Here is a 24057-nt window from a genome sequence, read left to right as displayed (position 1 = left end):
TAAGTTCATAAACTCAACAAGTACTATACTTGGGCACAATTTTGAGATACTTGTACTTTATTTAAGTATTTCAATGTTTTGCTACTTTGTTCTTCTACTCCACTACAGTTCAAAGGTACATGGTGTACTTCTACTCCCCTACATGTATTTAATACCTTTAGTTACTTTACTGAGGTGGATGAATGATGTGAAATATAATCAAGTGTTAAATCAGACTTTAGTTCCTCCTGGAGTAAATCCACAAGCTACCCTGCAGTATACAAAGTCATTCAAACTAGCTGCACCTTTACCAGCTTTGAGAACACTTTCATGATCAATCATTATAAAACATATCATATATATTATTCTGAAATGGACCAATCTGCACAATGACTACTTTTACTGTCGCTACTTTCACTATATTTTGATGATAATACTTTTCTACTTTTACTTGAGGAACATTTTGAATGCAGGACTTTTACTGTAACAGAGTATTCCTACACTCTGGTACTATTACTTTTACTCAAGTACAAGGTCTGAGTACTTCTCCTTTTACTCAAGTACAAGACCTGAGTGCTTCTACTTTTACTCAAGTACAAGACCTGAGTGCTTTATTCAAGTACAATATATATATACTTATCAGTGGCGGCCGGCCCATAGGGGCGCTACGGGCGCCACCCCCCCTCTTCCCACATGTTTGATTGTCATTAAAAATTAAAAATAAATTAAAAAATATATTTCCAAAGAATATATTTTTTTTATTTATTTTTTTATTTTTAAAGAACAAGGTAAATATTATATAGTTGGTATCAGTAAAATGTATAATCTACAATAAAATCTCGTTTAAAATTGTTTTACGATGTCTAAAGTTACTGATAAGTCACATGTTTCCTGCCTGGCCGCAGCGTGTATCATTACCCTCTCTCGTCCGGGCGGTAGAAAGGAGCCCTCAGCCAGAGCAGCTGCAGCCAACAAGCTGACTGTTGCTATCTGTAAACTATGCCGCCGAAACATAATTTTAGCCAATCAGCGTCGTCAGATCTGATGCTCAAAGGGCGCCCTTTCAGCGCCCTGGCCTGTGTGTCTGTGAGTTGTTTAGACTCGTATCCAAGGTGACGCTACAGTGGGGGATGGCTGCGTCTGCAGGTGTAGACTCCGGTGCTAGTGGATCGCCGGAGCTGTAGATTAACATTTGCATGCTTATTGTAGTCGTAAGGGCAATGCCTGTAGCACCATGGAGCATACAGTATGTGTGGGCTGGACCTGTATTTTACAGGAAAGGAGTGATCAGAGGGTCGAGTTGTCGATTCTTGTTCAGTTTTCATCTTCCTCACCCTCTCAGACTTTGAGTTGCGCGCGCTGCTAAAGCGACGCGCTACCATGGAAACCAAACAATGGTGTAGCTGTATTAAAGTCAGAGTGGAAACAGTTGTGAGTAAATCTGATTTTGTCAGAAATCGGGAGGGTTGGCAAGTATGACTGACACACACACACACACACACACACACACACACACACACACACACACACACACACACACACACACACACACACACACACACACACACACACACACACACACACACACACACACACACACACACACACGGTTTTGTCACCATTTCCATAGCCCCACCAAAAATATTTTCCACCAGCCGTCACTGATACTTATACCACCTCTGGTTATAGCCTATGAAAAAAACTATTAGAAATAGAAGGCTAAAGCTAACGTTAGCAGATAGTGACAATGTATGCTAGCTAGCTAGCTCAACGATGCCTTAAATAATATTGCCTAAGAAAAACTTTTCAGTTCACATCACGCTCTGCCGCTTCGACAGGGAGCTCTGCTCTGAACACAGCTGTTCACCAGCGGTCCAGTCTGTGCCACAGTGACTCCGGACGCGCAGTTAATATTAACGAATGCACCCGTAGGTAATGTAGCTGCTGAAGCTAGACCATCATGTCGGAGCAGCAGAGCCTTATTATACATCCATGAGCAGAGCCGACAGGCAGGAAGACTCGAGCAAAAAGGCTCGCACTTCATTATAATATATAAAAAAAGAACACCATGCGTGTCATGATGGCACATAACAGCTCACGGTCGCAGATTACTCCGGGTCCTAGACCCCCCCCATACCCCAAAAATATTTTTATTGCAGAACTACATGAGTCACACAAACGACCTATTTTGGATTCAAAACGGCGAATTTCGCCGAAAGGTGACAAGTTTGCACATAACATCTGAACCGATGTAACAACAATTTGTGGGGATGCAGCTAGGGATGTGAGGAGTGAGGGACACGGCTTAGAACGGGCGTGTCGCCTGGCAGGACAGGAAAGTGTGTGCACCATTCTGCCTTGATCTATGAATTCATGTCCGTGACACTCACTGCTGCCCACAGCTGTTTTATAGAAGGAAAACCTCCTTCACTTCATGAAAGTGTTTTAACCACACACACCTCTACCCACACACACACACACACACACACACACACACACACACACACACACACACACACACACACACACACACACACACACACACACACACACACACACACACACACACACACACACACACACACACACACACACACACACACACACACACACACACGACATGAAATCACTGACAAATATGAATATACTGTATTCAACTTCATTAACACGTTATTAACGTGCCTAAACTCAGTAATTCACTAAAAATATTTATATTTTAATGGAGCCTCGTCGGCAGATCAGGATCCCAAAGCGTAGCGGAGGGATCTTGATCTTGAAAAATAGTCCGTTGTTACCGTTTTTTAAACAGTCTGAATGAAACGGCACATCTAATGGCCCATCAACCACAGCTCTCTCCCCCCCTCCCCCCTGATCTTTCTTCTCCAGCAGCTAAATTAACTGTAGGTTAATCTGAGTTTACAGTTGGACACAACACTGTCATTGCAAGTGACCCTCAGTTAGTTGACTTTTATGTTCAACTGCTAAATTCGTTACTGATAAAAAAGGGCTTCTCCTGTACCTAATTACCTTAACACTAGAACCGCCAGAGGTTTTTGTATAGGCCTACCTAAAACTGTCAAATCCCGCTATTAGAATGCAATTTTTAACAACATAGGGTGCCACATAACACACTTACAGGAAAAGTCACGGACTGGGAGACTTTAATATTTTATTGAAAAAAAGTTACATTGCACACACACAACACACATCACACAAATTGACCCGATTGGCGGTTCTAGTGTTAAATAAACTCACTAATTAATTAAACCAGTTCAATACGCATTACTCTTATTCTTATCATTCTTTATGAGCGCAGAAATAGTCTTAAAATCAGATCTGTTTTTTAAATGAAATCTGACGGCAGGCAGTTAGCACTGATCACCTATGATAAATGTGCCACACCTAATCGCTGGCCATTCAGCCACAGAGCTCGCTCTATACAAATCAAGCTGTAGACGGTGTGAAAGCACCTATTGTTTTAAATAATGGTCGGAATGTGACCTGTGAGCCTTCTGAATTACCGTGGGACAGCACACTCTAAACTAAAATGTTCAATCAATAAAGTAACATCTTATCTTATCTTAATAATATCTTCATATTAATAATAATAATAAATCATACAGTATGCTTCCGAAAGGGAGCAGGAGGAAGCAAACACAACAATATACAAAAAATATACTGCATATTAAAGCAAACGATTGTAAAGGTAAAAGTATGAGCATAACAAATAAAGAAGTGTAATGTAAACATTTACATTATTATTATTATGATTATTTAATATATAAAGACTATATATTATTGAATTACAAGATTAGATATACTTTAGTTGATCTAAAATATTGATGTGTTCAAATGATCTTCAAAACACAACTGCAAGTCCATGAAACTTGCCTTTCTGTATTTGTGAATGAAGCGCCATCTCCTGGTTAAAACCTGAAATTGAAAATCTGGCAACGCCCTCTTGGAAAATAGTGGGAGGGCTTAACATTCCTCTATACTGGTTTTAGGCAGGTCGTAGGCAGGAAGCTGTAAGCTGGAGTCTGAAATTAAGTGCTACATCTGTATGATACACATAAGTTTCAGACATTCACAAGTGGATTAATAACTAATGTAAATATGTCGTAGAAGAAAACGTGCAAATCGCTTCAGCTTGTCTTACCGCCGACCTTATTTCATGCTTCTAAACAAAAATGACTGAACAACTTTAATGGAATCATCACTAAGACACATTGGCACCAAAAGCAAAAAGGGACAGGCATAATCATCACCTCTGCTACACCAATTTTCTTTCAACTCCTGAATGTGTTATCCTGATCCACCTCCCAGGGCTGTTGTTTCAAAAAGAGAATATGCTCTTCATCTAGCTAGTTGAAAGGGGTTTACATAGATATTATTGCTTCCTTAATTTGACCGGATTTCCCTCGCAGGCCTCAACACTTCATCTCGACGGTTGAGCCGGCAGCGAGGAGCTTTAATGTGCTCATTTTCAGCTTGTAACTGGCTAATATTTTTCAGAATGGTTCACTCTGATTTTAATCAGCTGTGAGTTGGCACTTAGCCATGCTTAACCATAGCCCTGAGGAATGAACTTTAAAGCAGGAGTGAAACTCTTTAGACATCGGAATGCATGTCAGAACAAATGGGCTGAAGTGAAATATTTGTTGTAATTTTCTATTCTCTTTTATGCCATCATCATTTTTTTAAATGATTAACATTCAGGTCAGACTCCTCCTCAACTAAATGGATTTATTTTTAGATTCAGAACTCCTGGTGACCTATACAGCCTCTAATGTATTGACTGTGAGGCGTTTATAGAGACGATTACCCATTGATGTAGTCCCATGCTGGCTTATGAGAATAAGGCCAATGTTGGTGCTGCCAAGTGAGTGAGTTATGCAAACAGCATGACACAGTAGAGTGAAGAATCTTTACACAGAAAAAAAATAGGAGTTATATTTTTTGTATTCCCTATGAACCATCTGAGTACAGTACACTTGGTGCTAAGGCATCTTGCCGACATTTATTTGTTCATTTTTGACAAAAGCCCAGACAAGTACAGGCTGTAAAGCCCCTGTCACACTGTCCCGAAATGTACACCTGATATATACACACAAATATTGAATTGTGAATTTTGCACGAAGATGGCCCCGAACCACACACGAAGGCAACATTTACATTACATTTAAGACATACAACTACAACAAAAGTAACACAAACAATTATGTTAAAGTACTATGATACTGTACTGATATTTTCCGACTTTGTTCTTTACTTTATCCGTCTTTATATGTAGAAGATATTAAGTTTTCTCCGTCATGTTGTTTCCATAGCAACAACAACTTCCTGTCACCTTGCCTTCAAAATAATATATTATATACTTTTCAGTTTCACAGAACACAAATCGGGTTATTTACATAATAGGTTTACATGATTTTGTTGTGCAATTAACAACCAGATGGACACACGATAAAGGAAATGTTCAAATTCAGCTCTGATCGTAGCAACATCGGGCCATTCGTGAGGACATCTTAAGCCTTCGTATGACCGCCGGTGGAGTTTCTCAGGCTCCGGCAGCAACTTTGTGAGCGGTGGCAAAATCTTTGGCATGCCAAAAAATTGCCGAAGGACCTTGCGAAGGTTCATTTTCGTGTTGAATACGTGTGTCAATTTTGCCCTTCGTAAGACCATCGTTAGGGCATCTTGTTATCATCGGTGCCATCGGGCATTCGTCCCGATCAGAGTGAGGGTGAATGCCCGATGGCACCGATGATAACACGAAGATGACACGATTTGACAAAATGCCCTTGCAAATGGCCCGATGTTGTTACGATCAGAGCCGAATTTGAACATTTCCTTTATCGTGTGTCCATCGAGTGTCAATTCCGGGACAGTGTGAAAGGGGCTTTATTCTTTTCATCTCTTCACTGATTATTGAGAGACTTTCTTGCCTTGTAGCGAACGGGACAACAACAGTGTTTGCAACTTTTTATTGATAGATATTAATTAGCATTCAAGGTATAATGCAGATGAATACATCTCTCCAAACAAAATGGAACACGATAAATATTTCCCATTGTGTTACTAGCAGTGGAACTTCAGGGATTTGTAAACACAATGTTTCTATCACGGCAATAATTATTACCGCTGCAGCTTACGCCTCAGCAAACTTCTGAGACAAGGTTGTGACTCTAATGGACTGTGTAGTAATTACTGTAACTCATCTAATAATTATATCAGAGACAGTGCTGTACAATGTAATCAAATGTTCTTTCCAATCAGCTATTTCTTCCTGTAAACTCCTGATCTCTGACATAATGAAAAAAGCTTTTATTTGCTATTAAAACCTTTTATCTTATTATCGTATTGACCCAAATTTAAGATGACCCTGATTATAAGACTACCCCTCTTTTCAAGACTCATTTTTTGAAAAATACCTTTTCTCTGACTGTTTACATTTTTAAATCTTTTTGGGCTCGCCATCTTCTAACGTTACACTCAGAAACACCATATTTGTTTGCTGCTCGATAGTTGTTTGATGACTGCTTCGTTGATCATCATTATCTTAGAATTCTCATCATAACTTTGCCGCCCTTGTTTATTAACTTGCCTACTTTTGAGCCATTTTGTTTGAGTTGGTCACTGTCTCTCCATCTCTATCTCTCCAGGAATGCGGTGTCTCGCTTGGGGGGACACTCATTTGGCGCGACCTGTTGTTGTGACTGTGTAATTACATCAAAAAGTCTAGACCCCGAATATAAGACGACCTCTCTTTCAGATTTTTTTCTAGAAAAAAAAACTGTCTTATATTCGGGTCAATACGGTACTTTCATGGCGGATTAAAGACAAATGGTCAATTGTTGATGAAGCAGTTTTAAGAAAATCCAGACTTTAAATCCCCAATGAGAGTCAACCTCTAAAAAATATAATTCTTTACTTCCAACTATATACAACTTGATGGCAACTTTCATTCAGCTGTCAACTGATTGGTTGCACATCAAAACTTTGAGCACAGAGCTCAGCAACACGTTTGAGCAGTGCACTTTGCAGAGGCTTAGCCCTCAGCTCAGTCCTGCGATACCCCTCTCTCAATAGAAACATGACAGCAACATCAGCTCAGAGCTGTTTCACCTTATATCAATGAATGCAGCTTAAGGCTGTACTTTGGCATAGCAGTATATTTAGCCATGCCAATTCAGAATGCTATCTTTATGATGGAGGCAGGTATGATCTCATTTTTTCAAGTAAAAATGTTGTGTCTTCTTAGGCCGAGTACATTTAGAAATTGATGGTGTACATTCTGGATAACTGTGAGAAAGAGACTGGAGAAAAGAACTTCTGAGATTAATGTTTACATACTCAATTTGAGATCTTCAACCCAAAGTGTTGGACGAATCGAAATGTCCCATCCTGACATTGGTCCCGAACCCCAAGAATCAAATAAATAAACTTGCACTCTTTCGAAACGAAGAGAACCACCATTGTATATTCAAACTGTGAGGGTTGAGTTTAATGAGGACAGGGGCTTACAGGGTTCAGATCCAACCTAATAAAGAGCCATCCGCACAGACATATAGTGCATATTCAGTGCTGCACTGCAATTACATTACCCTAGGACGTTACAAAATAAACCCAAGGTCCAGGCAAACATTTAATTTGTGTGTTTATATCCACTGGAGGTGCGACAATCCATTAAGGCGAAGGCTGCTGTATCTGGAGCTGGAGTCTCAGGCCCCGGCCCCACGAGGACGCATACGGCTAAATGCATAGGATTAACGCAAACGCAAAAAAGCTTCCGTCCACACGCAATATTCACCGGATAGTGTCTGTCCACACGAGACAGCTCCGTTTAGCTCCAACCGCTGGAGAAGCTGCAGTACATATGCAGGAGCCTGTACATGGCGCTGTAACTTCCTCCACAAAAGCAGCGAAGAAGCATGGTTGTCATGGTTGCCCTTCTGTTTATACTCTGCGGTGGGGGCCGAGGGAACCGGGCAGAGTTTTTCGCCAGTCAACGTGTATTAAAGTTTAAATCTTCCGGACAAAATTATAAAAGTGCCAGTCAAAGGTCTTCTTTGTTATTTATTGAGCTTTAAAACAAATGAATAAAGACTCTATATAATATAATAATAAAATACAAGGAGCCTCTCTTTTTCCTCCCTCTCTTCGGACAGCGTCATTGTCTGTCTCATGCAGCAGCTGATCCAGTAATGAGTGACCCGACAGTACAAATAAACATATTTATAACTAGTTTAGGTAGTTTGAGAGGTAATTAAAATAGCTGAGGGTGATGATATGACTTGAATGGTGTGTTTTGCTCCGTTCACCGCTGCATCACAGCGGGAGGAGCTGCAGGTGAGCAGAGCTGCGTGTCTCCGTCCTGTCAGATTAGACTTCACTCGCGTTTATGTCCATATCGAGAGAAAGATAAATAATCTGAATTCAGTGTGCAGTTTACTTTGACGCGGGGGTGAGCAGCAGAGGTGGGGAGAGGCGGGGCTATTGCCTCATCATTATCAGAAAATGATCGTATAGGTGGACCCTCCAGAAAAACGCGGGCCAAAATCCTTAATTATGCGGGCTAAAATCATTGATTATGCGGGCTAAAATCCTTGATTATGCGATAAAAATGCGGGGTTTTTATGTGATTTTATGCGGGAAAATTGCGGGAAGTTGCGTAATATGCGGAAAGTTGCGAAATGTTGCGAAATATGCGAACAGTTGTGAAATATGCGGGAAGCGGAAAAAAGGTGATTATTCTCCCGCACCCTGTTACTAGGCTACTACTGAATGAAAGGGAGCACTTTTAAAGAGTTGCTATGATAAACAAGCATACTAGAAGCAAGCTACATCACAGAAAGACACACACACACACACACACACACACACACACACACACACACACACACACACACACACACACACACACACACACACACACACACACACCACCACCACCACCCCCCCCCCCCCCCCCCCCCCTCCTCATTCTGTTTTCATTTACTCGTTCGTTATCTGACCAGCTTCAATATTGTAGGCTACTCACCTCGTTTCTTGCAACCCTCGAAAGGGTTTTGGAGGTTGAAGCCTCTGTGAGCGTGAGTTGTTTGGCTTTCTTGTCCGCAGCAGAAACCATTTTTGAATGTTTGAGCGAATCGAAGTGGGTATTCACAGTCGATTTCCTTTTATTCTCCAACACACAGTTGCACGGGGTACAGAACAGTTTCCCCCCACTTTCGTGCAAGACATTGGGGTACTGCTTTGCCCGGTCTTTAGCTGAAATGTTCGTGGGTAAATGTGATGGATTCGATTTGTTCATCTTGGTGTGTGAATTCCACACCTTCACACGACGGTGTTTGCCTTCTGTGATGCGCGGGCTGATGACGTTGCGTCATCATCATTACTCGTCAAGACGAGTTAACTTTTTTTTTTTTTTTCTCAACTTTGTGTGGAAAAATGCGGGGATTATGCGGCCTTTTGATAAATATGCGGACTTTTAAAAATCTGCGGCATTTTGCTGATTATGCGGGAAATTCTGCGTTCGCAGAATCGCGTTTTTCTGGAGGGTCTATATAGGGCGCACACACGGAGCCGTTGGAACCCCCAGAGCGTTGCATATGCCGTTCTATCCACCTTGGGACCCGTTATCGTTTCCGCAGTTGTTTACTGTCATATTTGGTCGTCCTCGTGTGGCCGAACGGTCTATATGACACTAAACAGTAACGCAAACGACCGTTTTCGTCCTCGTGTGGCCGGGGCCTCAGTTGCCGCAGCAGCATTATTATTCTGCATTTCAACAGGTATGAATTTGAACACATATGGGACGCAACCAAAGCCCTCCATGGCACTGACTTGGCAACCTGCTACAGATGGAATGATTAATGGCATTAGGCAGGTGATAGATGGCTCAGAGTCAAACAGTAATAATATAATAGATCATGACTAAATGATCACAGAGTGATCTGTCTTTGGCAGGATAATTCTAGACGGTAGAAGCATGTATTGAAAAGATGAAAAAAAAGGCGGATAAGTCAGGGTCAAAATCAATTATGTGAAAATGCATATTCACTATCAAATGAACTGCACAAAGGAACCCTGTAATAAGCCCGAGGATAGGAGTATCATGTGCGTGGGAGGTGCATCTGTGAGTATGCACATATGAAAACTTTGCTATGTGAACTTAAGAAAGGGCGAGATAACGAGAGATGGCACCAGGTCAAGCATGGCTTGATTCATCAGGAACTGTTTGATTGTGGTTTTGTTGCATCTTGCATGATGAAACAGGGAAAGCTCTGAAATCAAAGGGAAATTATGGATACAGTGAAGCACTGATGGCTACATGCCAAGGAGAGGCAGGCAGAACAGATGGAGTGACTTGTTCTGATGGAATAGCAGATATGTATTGTCACTCCGTTGTCAAAACAGCAGATGGAGGTGTGCAGCCAACCAAATAGCAGAGTGCATAAGCAGCAAGGAGAATAAACTTTTCTTAATAGCTCTCGTCAAAGATTATACTTCTGACATCAACCTTATTGGACAGTGGGCTGATGCGCTTTATGTTAGTGCGTTTTAGTGCTGATATGAGTTTAATTTAGGATCCACCCAAGGCTGGATTTTTAAGCGGATCGTAGAAGTCCCAGGTTGGACTGTATGTCAATTGATTCTGCAGTATCCTTTCTTGCCAACTTCTAACCCAAATACAACCACATATGGACAATATTAGCTTGGATGGCTTATGGTTTCCTATCTAATACTGTGTGTATGTATTGAAAACCATGTGCATTGACACAAATAATTCCAGTTCCATTATCTTGATTGACTTTCTGCAGATAGTATTTTAGATAGAACTGCCTGAAACCATTACCCTTAAAAGCTGATGTTGACGTCAGATTCCATAACAAAATGTGGAAAATTACAGAACAAGAGGTCGTTCTCAAGGTCGAAAATTAAAATCAGCTTCCACCTTCACCCCATATTCCCTTCTCTTGAATCTTAGGCCCTGGCAATATAGGGAGAGCCTTTTCAAACAACCTCTCCCCTACCTTTAACCTAACAATGCAGCCCTGACAGCTTTAGACTAGGCAAAAACCATGCTAACCTATATTATACAGTCCTTAGCTAGCATGGTTTGAGGCATACCATTGTGGTATTTATTATCTGTATTCAAGTTTAGTCTGTCCTCTGAAGGTGTTTAGAATTCACAAGAAGCAGGAGCCTTTGGTATTTGAACATCCCTCTTAACCTTTATGTAAATATTGATTGGACCTCAAATTGAGATTATTTTGCTCTTCAAGGAAATGTAAATTAACCCCCTAACCCAAATCATATGAAACATCAACCTTTGCACCCTAACTCTAGGCACCAAAAATATCTTATTTTAATATATATAAAGAGGAGTCTTACAATAATGACCTTTGCTCGTGCATCACACGACACACCTTGAGGTTGTAGGTCGCTTTCCTTTGAGTTTAACATGGGGACCACTGACAGATTAATCCAGGTATGGTGACTTTAATTGAACCTTTCTGTTGTGTTCGTTTCCCCCCCCCCCTTACTTTGGTGTTCGCGGTCAGATTTGACCGGTCCTGTTTTAACTGCTATTACATAAACACAAAAACCATGAATCATCACATTTCATTTAACACCCTTTCAAACTGTAAATATTGTATCAGACTACTGGTATACATGAAAAACTGCAGTACATATACAAAGAATAGACACTGAACACTGAATTATCCGCAGCGCCCCAACCATGGACACTTTCAAAAAAGCTCTCAAAACGCACCTTTTCACCAAGGCTTTCCCCACTATATAGTTAGTTTGATAGGTTTATTTTTCCGCTACTTGCTTGCCCCCCCCCCTCCCTGACCTGTCTGCCTCTTTTCCCCTACTCCCCCCCCTGCCCGACTTGTGAAGCGACCTTGGGTTTCGTGAAAGGCGCTATATAAATATTATGTATTATTATTATTATTATTGCGTGTGCCAGGTGTGATCCATAAGGGGGGAAAACATCTAATGGTACTTGTGTACCATGGATCTGGCCCTTCCTACATCCAGGACATGGTTAAACCGTACACCTCAGCACGTGCACTCCGCTCTGCATCGGCCAAACGGCTCGCTGCACACGCACTGCGAGGGGGACCCAAGTTCCCATCAGCAAAAAAACGTGGGTTTGCTATCCTGGCTCCAAAATGGTGGAATGAGCTTTCCATTGAAATCAGGACAGCAGATAGCTTGCACATCTTCCGGCGCAGACTGAAAACTCATCTCTTTCGACCCCGCTTCGAGCGATAGAATTACTAACAAAGAATAGTTAACAAAGCACTTATATACTAATAAAGGGCTGGCTTATCTAAAGCCAGTTGAGTAGCACTTTAAATGTTTTAGCTCTATGAAACCGGATGTACTTATATGATTCTGTTTTCTTCAAGTTTGTATCTTCTTGGTCGAACGCACTTATTGTAAGTCGCTAAATGCAATGTAATGTTTGTTTGTTTGTTTGTTTGTTTGTTTGTTTGTTTGTTTGTTTGTGTGTGTGTGTGTGTGTGTGTGTGTGTGTGTGTGTGTTTTATCTGATCCGGATGGTTACTAATTCCTTTTCTTTATGGCGGTCATTTTTGACCGGGAACACCATGGGTGTTACAAAGTTGACTAAATCATCCAAAATCCAATGAAAGCGGTGATCAGCAATTTAATATGTTCAAATGTCTACCGTGAAGGATATCATAAAGCCTTAATGCAATCAAATGTAAAACAAAAAAGTTATGATTGATGAAAGTAGTAAATCGGTCGGATTTGAGCCGAACACAACAGGAGGGTTAAGACTGGACAAAGACAATGTTCCATTAGATGGTGGTTATCTAGTATGTTTTATAGCTTAAAACCACCATAGGATTTCTTTGTTGTATCCAAAGATCAGCTCAAATCTGTATTTTTCCTTCGGCTAGCCATCAAGCCATAGTTCTAAATGTTAGGGTTAGGGTTAGTTGGTCGTACGACTCTGCTAGAATTAACTCACTTTTTGCTTTTCTTTAGATAATTTTCCACTGTATACCCTGATAGTACCCTCTCAATCTAGGGGGGGTAATTAGCAGTTCTCCACAGCGATGACGATTGAAACTGACAACAGGCATACTTAATTGAAAACCCAACACTGTTCATTGAAATCCATGGTGTTGTTGTGCTGGCTGCCATTCAGAAAAAATTGGGTCGGTGAATAAAAAAAAGAAATAATTTCAGAATAGATTTACAAACCTTGGGTTTTGTTGCCAATGGTGGTAGATCCTCTACGACCAACATTAGACTGCAGTGTTAAACGCCACTGTTTGGTTTCTGGCTTGTAAGAAATCTTGGTGCGTAAAAAATACTTCACCATTTTCAAGATGTACAACCCAGAAGTAGCAGTACAGTACAGACATACCTTATTGTGCAGTAAGCAGATATCTTTAGTAAACACCCTTCGTCCTCTGAAGATGCTTAGAATTGTCAACCCGAAGGAGGTTCCTTTGATATTTAAACATCCCTTGTAACCTTTCCATGTTGCATGCATGGCCAGTGCTCTGACCGTATGGGCCAGTCAGTCCTCTTTTAGCTCTTCATAGAAAGAAAATAATAGCTGTCAGATGCAAGAGACAGAGAGAAAAGGGGCTGAAGGTCAGGGAACTGTTAGCAGGTATGTGTGTGTGAGGTGTATCAGAGGAGGATGGCAGTGATATAAATGTAGGAACAAATTAACCCAGTGAAGAGATTGAACCAATAAATAAGAACAGATGAAGATGGATGGATCGTGCCCAAAGTCTTAACTCATTTCTATGTGTTATCAAGGCCTCGCTGACATCCTCTTTTGGTGCGGCAACAAGTGAATAGATATGAGTTAATCTGCTGTTGGCTTGTTTATCCGCTTGTTTGTCGGCCTGCTGTGTATTCCCTCATCGTCAGCAGAGCCAACCCCTGTATGACAAAGTAGGTTAACATCACTTCTTAGAATCAAACGCGTTCCCTTTATCACTTCGACAGAGGTAAGGGAGAACACTTGAGCGGTTTGCATATTTCTGCACTGTTGGTGGGGGGGGGGGGGGGGGATGTGACAAGTTATATTGTTGGCTCCTCCTGTGTCTGCGGCGACTTACAGTAGGATAGATGCAGGGGTTTTTCTCTGAGCGGTTCTCTCGCAGCGAGGAGTCAAGGCTTATGTGTTTGGGCTACGAGTAATTATGACATTTAGTTTAGTCACCGTCAACTCACAAGTGAGCCTGTCAGTGTGGAAACACGAGACAACATCATTTATCAGAGCCTTGACTGGAAAGCTTTTGTCAGCGCTGTAAGTGGTTAGCGATGCTGCTAACCATTATCCTCTTGACCTTCTTAAACTTGTTTTTCTATTAATTTATTTAAAAGTAACATTAATATAGGCGCTGTTACATTTAAATTGAGTGCCACCAACGCAGTGAATGTAGATGACCTCTAGCTGAAGCTAATTTGTTGGCCGTCCAATTTTAGGCTGTTAGGAAATAAATACACATATTACAATAGCATAATACAGGCATACAAACTGAGAAAAAAACTGGCATAAGCAAACAGTATTGAAATGTAATAGATAATGTTTATATTGCATAGTTGATACATTGCACATCTGAATATCCCCTTCAACTCCCCACCCCACGCTTCCTCTAGCTCATAATTTTTGTCAGTGTAATTGTGACAGACACTGTTTTCCTGTTTGACAAAGTGCCTTGGCGTGTGTGCCTAATTAGTTATGAAGCGTGCAGATTATGGACATACAGCAAGTGGAGACACTTTTGATCTCTGAATTTGTCATTCAGACGTCGTTTCTGCTCATGGCCAGCGCAATGGGGGTACTTGTGTTGCCTGGAATGAAGCGCTGCCTGAAAGACTAAAATCAGGGAACAAAGGTATCTGTATTCGTAAACACCATAGATCACAAGACAGGCAGAATGAGAAATAAATTATCTTTTTGAACATTAAAGCAGGTAAACATGTCACAGTAGAAGCACAAAATACAAATATGAACCTGCAAAATATCATAATAAATTAAAATAACAATATTTACCTAAACAAAAATATAACATTACTTCACTCCGTTCTAACAGTGGTAAACACATCTTCATGTTTGTATAGCCTTTGTTAATTCCTGTGTTCTACTTGAGGAATGAATCATTACATTGTTGATTCAAGGGCTATTTTTCCTTTAATACGTTCCATTTTCAATTTTGCCACGGTTTATTTTGGGTTGTTTGACTAACCTCGAACAGAATCAAACAAAAGCCATTTTTAGTAACATTGTATGAAACCTTTTCCTTTTTTTTTTTAAAGCTAAGGTTCCCTCAGGATGTGACCTGTTTGTTTATTATCACCCCAAGACTTGCATATTATGAAATAAGTAATTTGCTAATTGGAGTGTGAAATTAGAGGGAGTCTTCCATTATGGAATGCCATTGCACAATGAGGGAGGAGAGGATCAAAGACTTATGGTTCAAAAGTGCTGTGTTGCCAGAAAAAAAATCTCTGTGTAATTTCCTCCTCCTCCCATGCTCACATACTCTCAACCCTGTATCCCTTTTTCTTTCACTATCCTCCTAATGATCGTAACAGGCCTCGGAGCCCATAAATCTCAACAGCAGGGAATCTAAGTGTCTCATCATTATGCAGCCTCCACCTATCCGCTTAAAGAGCATCCATGTAAGGCCCCAAGGACAGCAGCAGCACTTGTTTAAATCCAATCTCATTTCAGTGAGCTCTTCATCACTTTGTTCTCCTCCTGCACCTAATCACGTCCCTGTGCCATATTGTTGTCTTATGTGGAATGGAGATGAGCTCAATTACTTTTCCACTTGACTAATGGTGATGACTGAGTTAAGTTGACTAAGTCATTTTCAGTTCAGGTAATGAAAGCTTTAGCGCAAGTTCAATAAGGAAGACCTAACAATGAGTCACTTACACGTCACTCTATTGCTCTCTCCCCCCTCATTAAATGTGTGGGCGTCACCCCTCAGCAGCCAATTGCTGCACACGTTAAATTCCTTAAATGCCTGCTCTTCCTTCCTGTCAGTTGTCATTTCAGGTGACCACTTGCAAATGGTAGTACACTAATACTGCTCTTCCGTTAAACACTCAGGAATATATAACCTCAAGATGTCTAATTCAGACTTTTCCGACAACAAACCTTTTTCGAAGGATCTCGATCCCGGCTCCGACGTACCTGGGTGGTTGACGTGACGCTCAATTTTTGTGTCCACAGTGACAAAATAACAAAAATGTGATAATATTTAATTAAAATTCATGTTTTGAATATGCAGTTTATTCTTCTACATCTAATCCATCTGCAAACAATGAGTATTGTTCTTCAACTATGCAAATATTCTGCTTTGAACATGCCATTTGTCCATCGGTGCAACTGTCCACGGTAGCATTACTTATCTTAAAATGTCTGTTCTAATTAATCTAAATACATTAAAATACTTGAATGCATGTCATACGAGTGTTTACTTAATGAATCTAGAGGTTATAAGTGTTAAGGTCCCTATGTAGAATTATTATGACACATTACATTTTGTCCACAAAACTGGTGTCCTCCTGGAGCAACAGCATTATGTAGATATAAAACAGGCATTAATGTGACCAACCCATTACTGAGAGGGGTCCTTCCAGAACCAGGAAGTACAGAAGACATCACTGGAGCACATGGACTGTACACAAGGTCAGTTCTGTCTCAAATATTTTCATAATATTACTATTTCCGTGCAGTGTTGGAACTGGTCGTTTTAAGGTAGTCCTTTGGTACAACGCAATTTAAGTATTGATCTGAATATTTTTATCAATTTATATTGATTGATCATTGAAAATAATGTAAACCTTAACACTGTTACTCAGGATGAAGAATGTCTCTCATATAGCTAGGCCACAAACTAGCATTGACTTTGAAAATGTCCACTGGTGCAACGCACTGTCCTATAGTACAACATGAAGTCAGTTTCACTTATTTTTTTCCTTTACTCCTATCATAATGAAACTTAACATAGTGAAAGCAAACATGTAAACCAAAATTTTTTGTATTACAAGTTTTATTGAATAATTAGTTTAAATATGCAAAAGAGATATAATCTGAGTCTAAAAAATGAATGGAGGTTAATGGACGGCTGCATTTTGGATGGCCCGTCAAATCTTCTCCTTCTTTCTCACCCCCAACCTCCCTCCCTCCCCCATCCATCTTCAAGTTCCCCAACCCCCCCCTTCTCCCCACCAAACTTCCTCTCCATCAAGCCCCCCCTTGTTCCATCTTCCCTTCTTTCTAACCTGCCTCTCTGGCTCCTTACTCCTCTCCTTACTTTTGATGACTAATTTAAGTAGCTTTTTGCATTTTCTCTTAACCTCAGAAATTGAGGACAACACAACTCAAACCTTCCTTCCCTGTTTTGTTAAAGCTAGTTTGATTTCCAAAGTGAGAGGCTGAAATGACCACCAAGGAAAGGTCCAGGAAGTTTAGGGAGAGGCTGAATGCAGATTCTGAGAGGAAAGAGAACTTGCTGAGAGAGAGACGCAGAAAGTAAATTTGACAAGTTACCACAAGTTATTTTAGCCTAAGAATTAAAACATTTCATGACATTATTAATGCACCATCATATCACAATATTCATGGTTGGTTTCATAATTTTTCCCACAGATATCAGCAGAAGAAAGCATGCGGGAAAATTGTTCAGCTAAGCGTGAAGTCTGTGTCGCCAGCAACACAGAAGAAGCTACGAGAGAAATGGAGAGAGTCAAAGCAGAGATGTAGGGCAAGGGAAAAAGCCACTAATGCTGTCCTTGATCTTACGCCACAATCACCTCAGGATCATGACCAGCCATTTGAAGAGATCAATGACCCCCCAGTGGCAAGGCCAATTATCAATGGAGCCTCAGTGGCAAGGCCGGTTCTGCATGAAGTGATCAATGCCGTCCCAGTACCAGTACACGTTTTGTGTAGCACACCAGAGAAGTCCCCCCGAAACCAAAATCCACAAAAAAAAAGAAGAAAAACTAAAATGACCAAAGAACTACGGAAACTACAAAAACAAAATGAGAAATTAATGAAGGAACTTGAGGCTGAAAGAAGAAGAGTAAATACATTTAGACGAAAGAATCAACGCCTCGTGCAAAGACGGAATATGGATAAACGTGCTGACAAAAAAACACAAACAAAGCGAGGAAACACTGGCCAAGAAAAGAAGAAACAAGTGGAGTCCTTCTTATTAAGGGATGAGAACAGCAGGCTTCTTCCAGGGAAGAAAGACATCATTGGAAGGAAAAAAAAAATGCAGAGGAGAGTACTTGCAAAATCGTTGCTTGACTTGCACAAGGAATACCTCCAGACTGCTGGACCACACCTTCGACTGTCTTACAGACAGTTTGTACGCTACAGGCCATTTTATGTAACAGAAGCCAAATCAAATGACCGCAATACATGCGCCTGCTACCAACATGAAAACCTGCGTCTACTGATTGATACATTGTCACAGCGTGGTATCTTACCATCAAAAAGCCTATCAGATCTTCTTTCCAGCATAACCTGTAATACCGAGAACTTAAAATGCATGGAACGCACATGCACTGAGTGCTGCTTTGATGAATGCCAGCTTGCCACACACAACCTAGATGATCGGGCCAGATGGGAACACTGGGCGAAGGAAGATGTGGTGGTCGGAAATAAAACATATAAAAACTGGGTGAAGAAGACCGAGAATGGTACAGTGAAAGGACTGGTTGAAGAGTTCCAGAAACAGTTGGAAAGTATTGCCATCCACCAGTTCAACTGGCTTCATCAGGCCAAGAAGTTCAGGCATCTGAAGGAACACCTGAAAGAGAACCAAATGGTCCTGCACGTGGACTTTTCTGAAAATTATGCCTGTAAATTAAATACAGAAATTCAGTCATTTCATTTTGGAGGGAACAGGCGGCAGGCTTCTATTCACACTGTTGTGGCGTACACATGCACAGGGTCACAGTCCTACGCCACCATCTCAGATTCAGTCAGCCACAGTGAGCGTGCTGTGTGGGCCCATCTAAAACCAGTGGCCCAGGACATTATGGAAAAGTCTGGCCACAAGATTGACACTATGCATGTACTGAGTGATGGTCCAGTAACTCAGTACAGGAACAAGGCCAACTGTTACTTGTTAAGCAGTGTGCCATACACATGGGGGCTGAAGAGGGTTACGTGGAACTACTCGGAGAGAGCCCACGGAAAAGGCGCACCGGATGGGGTTGGGGGTACAGTCAAGCGAATGGCCGACAACCATGTCCATGGAGGGCAGGACATACAAAGCCCAAAGGACCTTTATGAATTCCTGATCCAAAAAGAGGTCCCCAACATCCAATTCAAATGGATCAATGAGGCAGACATACAAGTGTTTGATGAGATGTTGCCACCGTCTGTTCCAAAAGTCCCAGGCATACTTACCACGCACCAGATCCTGTCATTCTCACCAGGAGAGATTTTCTACAGGACTCTCAGCTGTTTCTGCCGCTATCCAGAAATGTGCAGCTGCTTCTCCCCTAAAAAGATGAGGCCAGACAATCGAGCAGAGGAAAGCGGCTCCTCTGAGTCTTTTGAAGCCCAGCCCAAGAGTCCTGAAAGTCACAATAGTGGAAAGGAAGTGGAGCAAGAGGAAGAGGAAGAGTACACTGTGGGGAAATTTGTCATAGTGAAGTACGAGAATAAGCCATTTGTGGGCCAAATCACCCAAATAAATGAGGAGCACTTTGCAGTGAATTGCATGGAGCAAGTAAGCAACAAAAACATATTCAAGTGGCCTGCTAAACAAGACTGTATTTTGTACAGCAAGGACCAACTTGTTTCTGTCATCTCTGAGCCAGAGCCCTACCAGCGGGCCGCACAACTCACCAAGTATGACTGGTTGCTTTTCAATGAGGTGTGAAAAGAACCACAGGATGTTTCACTTAGGGCTGGGAAATAAAAAAATAACTTAGATAGACAGTTGATCAATATGAAACATGTTCAATATATTGATAAGAGACGGGACCATCACTCCTAACAAAGGGTTCGTACTTATTTACAGTATTTGTGTGTTTTTCATTGTTGTGTTGACATTGGAGTTTTATTTTGTATTATGATCAAGTTATGTTCAAGTTATATCGTGATTATGATCAAGTTATGTGTGATTAAGTATGATTACGTTTGTTCAATGAATTTTGTATATGAATTCAAATGTTCAATGTTGTTCAATGTTATTTTGTAGAATCTACAATGTTGATGAATTCAATTAAAAATATATATTTTACCTGTGTTTTGACTGAATTTAAAATAATAAATTTGACTTTGTACACAACATAGGCATACTAGTATTCTGTTGTCCAATGGTGCAACAAAATGTCCTGTGGTGCGACAAATTGAATTGTGATGTAAAAATGTATGTAAAAAGTGTTGGATAGTATAACAATGATATCATCACTATGCAGCTATAAGGATGAAATGAAGATTCCTTGAGTTTTATACTAATTATATTGAATGTAACCCAGACATTTGGGTGAAGTCTCTATGTGTACATCTTATAGTATATAAATAACATAATTCTGAATTTGTTGGGGGTATGTTTGATGTGGAAATATAATTGGGACAAACTAATATGCCTTGTGCTTATCTATCTTACCTGTCCAACATTCTCTGAATTAAATAATGGCATTCTTTATGTTGTTGCACCGGTGGACACATTTTAGGACTACCACACCAAAAAGTGAATAATATGCAAAATCTATGAAGAATTAGAAATGGACACATTCAGTTTTGAATTATTCACATATAAGGGAATATAATTATATGTCATTGGACATATATTTTTGAATTATTCTTTTTTTCACTTTGGATTTGAGTTCACGTCAACCACCCACCTCCAGAAGTAGCTTCCAACTCCTCAAGCCACCGGCGCATGAGCGCCCGCCTGGCTTCCCGTGGCGGCTCACGTACGGCAGAGGCAGACTTCCTCTTCTCCCATCTACTGCAGCAGGGCATCTCCGCAGCCCCAGATCTCCCTCTCTCCCAGCTTCGGGAGCTCTCGGACCAAGTCTCCGGCACGGTCCCCCAGCCCAAGCCAACAGCTCCAGCCAGCTCTCCCGAGAGATCAGGGCGAGGGTGCGGGCGAGGGCGCGGGCGCAGCCGGGGGGAAAAAGGACAAGGAAGGCGAGTCCTCCACGAGCTTGCTCGTCGAAAACACCCACCCCTTCCCAGGCTCACCCCAGCGCCGACCAGCCCGGGAGCACCGGAAACCAGCCCCTCACGGACAGTAGCTTAGCAGACACCCTGCAAGCTCCGGCAAGCTCCTTGCTGCTAAACGACGCTCGCCTCCAGTCCATGGAAAAGGGCCCTGCTGGAGCTTCAACTTCTTCCGCGAACAGAGCCGGGTTTTCGGCTTCGGTACCGCCAGGGTTTATGCCGGGTCAGGGTCTCTTACATCCACAAGCGTTAATTCCCTCCCACTCCCTGGCTTCCGCCCTCCCAGCTCCTCCTTCAGGCAGGATTTACATTCCCCAAGCCGCAAACATTTCCTCACGGCTTAGAGCGAAAATTCTCGAAGGGAAAGACATTAATCTCGTCAGCCTTATTTTTTGCCTTCCCCGGAGTGCGACAAGTCCATTTCCACCGGAGGAAGCATCACTGCCGTCTTCAAGTCTTCAGACCCCCGCAGTGGCGGCGCCAGGGTATGGCTGGGGTAGGCTACAGCCATACCAAGAAATGGCTTAGCCCGACCATGAAAAAGTATGTTAAAGTAAGCATGTTGTTAACACGGATTGCAAAAAATCTACCGGTCGTGTCCACAACACACAAACTGATCCTGCTGTAACAACAGTGCACGTTACTGACGCAATACGGTTGATACCATTCGGGCTTATGCTAGAGGGGTGCAAGGAATAGTCTAAGTATGGGGGAGTTTTATACACTAAAAGGTGTGGAAATTCTCTCGCGTTATAATATCAGCGCGGCCGCTGTCAGATCAAAATGCCTCCGAATGCAATTTGAATAGACCTACAGCCAATCAGAGCAACAAAACGTTGGGTCTGCTGCGTCATGCATTATTGATACGTCACGTTCACAGTGAAAAGTCCCCAAACTCGCGCCGAGTAAATTGCAGACAGACAGCAGAACTTCTAGGATTAATTGTGATATAGTGTGTATGTAATTACATTACAAATACTGACTTGAGCCCCACCACTGTATGGGTTAGCCCTACCATAGATTACCCAACAAAAATAATCCGGCGCCGCCACTGGACCCCCGGTTCCTCAAAGACCTCAGCATAGGGCAATTTCTGGTTGCTTTCGACATCTTTCAGGATGTTCTCTGTTCCGTTTACCCTGAAAGAAGGATCGAATTAGATGCTTATCTGGCCATGATCGGCGGACCTTAAATAGGGAAGATCCGTTTTCTACTTTTACCATAAAAGTTTTTCAAGCAAAGCAGCGCTTCACTTAGCCCATCACAACGTTCGCCTGGATTGGTCCGTGCTGGACACCGAGCTGCTCGTGATGGCTACTGGCGGCCATCAAGTCGCTACGTGCAACAGCTGCGGGGCGCAGGGCCACACCTCCCCTTCTGCCCTTCAGTGCCTCTCTCCGGGCCTAGAGTCTTCCCCACGCCGTTTTCCGGGAATTATAGTCAAAGCCGTCAGGTGCAGCATAGGCAAGACGAGAAGACTTGTCATAACTTGAACGAAAACGTCGCACCCACCCACATTGTACATTCCTCCACACCTGCAGTCCTGCAAGGATGCTCATTCGAGGTCTGTATTCCCCAGGCGCAACCGCAGCTTGCCACTACCTTGTGCCAGGAACCACGTGGCAGATAATCCCTCCAAACTCCCCCCCTCCCAACCCCAATAACGCCATACATTAGCAGCGGCCGTATCTACTCACTCAGACACTCAATGAGGCTTCTTTTTTTCTTTTTTTTTCTCATTCACGGATGCTGCCTCATCCGTGGTTTTGGGGGGTTTCTTCATGGAGAAAGAGAAGTTCATGTAAGATGATAGAAGACAGTCTAATCACCCAACCAAGCACATCAGCATCTACGTCTCACTGTGGCGTAATTAAACTGCTAATTAAGCTAGTCCTATATCATGGGTCAAGTTTCAGTATTTACCTAAGCAAACATTATTCATGCTGCTCATATTGCACTTCATATATTTGGTTTCATGCTCATATGGCTTATGTTAAGCAGGGTATGATATTCATGCATCATTGTACTCAAGCTAACAGCTGCATTACATTGTCTACATCTCCTTCTTCGCCGGGCATCGGCTCGTGCCGGCTTTCCAAGATCTCTCAGTTTACCTAGGGTAAACATGCATATAACTGGTGGTGGTGTCTTAATAGCATTTCAGGGCTTCGTTCAGGATAGGTGCCGCCAATCAAGGTATTTCTTCCTCTTCCCTACAACAACTGAACAGCGGTCCTCCTCTGCCTTCACATCCTACACTCGCCCGGACATCAGCGCCGTACTGGCTTCCCAGACCCTAACTATGGTATTTATGCATATTGGTGGTGGTGCATTACATGTTTCATTATGGTATCGGATTTCAAACTGCATCCCTGTCCTAGTCCGCGGGCTCCCTCCCACAGGGAATTATGTCTCGTCTCACGTTGCATCTACATGTCACAGGCTACATTCTCCTGCACGCAGGTATCTAATCCAGGCTGTGCTCAAATGTGTCTGTGTAAAATGCATACCCTGCGACGTCAGGACATAAGAAGAAGAGAGGAAAAGAAAAGAGAGAGAAAAGAAAGAAGAGAGAGTAAAAGAGAAAGAAGAAGGGACCGTGTGTCCCTGTAGACTTCGGTCTGTGTTCAAATGTGCCTGTGTAAAAATGTATACCCTGCGACGTCAGGTTGTAAGAAGAAGTGAGGAAAAGACAGAGAAAAGAAAGAAGGAGGGACCGTGTGTCCCCGTAGACTTCGGTCTTGTGGACTGCGGGTCCCCGTAGACTTCGGTCTCGTGGACTGTGGGCCACCGTAAACTTCGGTTTCGTGGACTGTGGGCCACCGTAAACTTCGGTTTCTGAACAAGATCCCTGC

General features: G+C 42.1%; 2 protein-coding genes across 3 annotated transcripts in view; both read left to right on the top strand.

The window, feature by feature from the left end:
* The window catches only part of LOC307039389 (VPS10 domain-containing receptor SorCS3-like), a 355063-nt gene that overhangs the window by 194036 nt on the left and 136970 nt on the right, over positions 1-24057 (top strand). The window lies entirely within an intron of this gene.
* LOC307039395 (uncharacterized protein) lies at positions 16531-21069 on the top strand. The gene is made up of 3 exons (XM_079681425.1): positions 16531-16693; positions 17418-17539; positions 17657-21069. Exons 2-3 carry the CDS (start codon positions 17448-17450, stop codon positions 19908-19910), a joined length of 2346 nt encoding a protein of 781 aa, XP_079537551.1. The 5' UTR covers positions 16531-16693; positions 17418-17447; the 3' UTR covers positions 19911-21069.

This window comes from Notothenia rossii (assembly GCF_949606895.1).
Source record: "Notothenia rossii genome assembly, chromosome: 1".
Taxonomy (NCBI): domain Eukaryota; kingdom Metazoa; phylum Chordata; class Actinopteri; order Perciformes; family Nototheniidae; genus Notothenia; species Notothenia rossii.
Note: the sequence above shows the minus strand (reverse complement) of the source record. Positions and strands in the feature narration are given on the sequence as shown.

Coding starts and splice junctions, on each gene's coding strand:
- LOC307039395 (XM_079681425.1), top strand. CDS start 17,448: ATGACCACCAAGGAAAGGTCCAGGAAGTTTAGGGAGAGGCTGAATGCA. Junction 17,540..17,656: donor CTGAGAGAGAGACGCAGAAA/GTAAATTTGACA, acceptor TTTTTCCCACAG/ATATCAGCAGAAGAAAGCAT.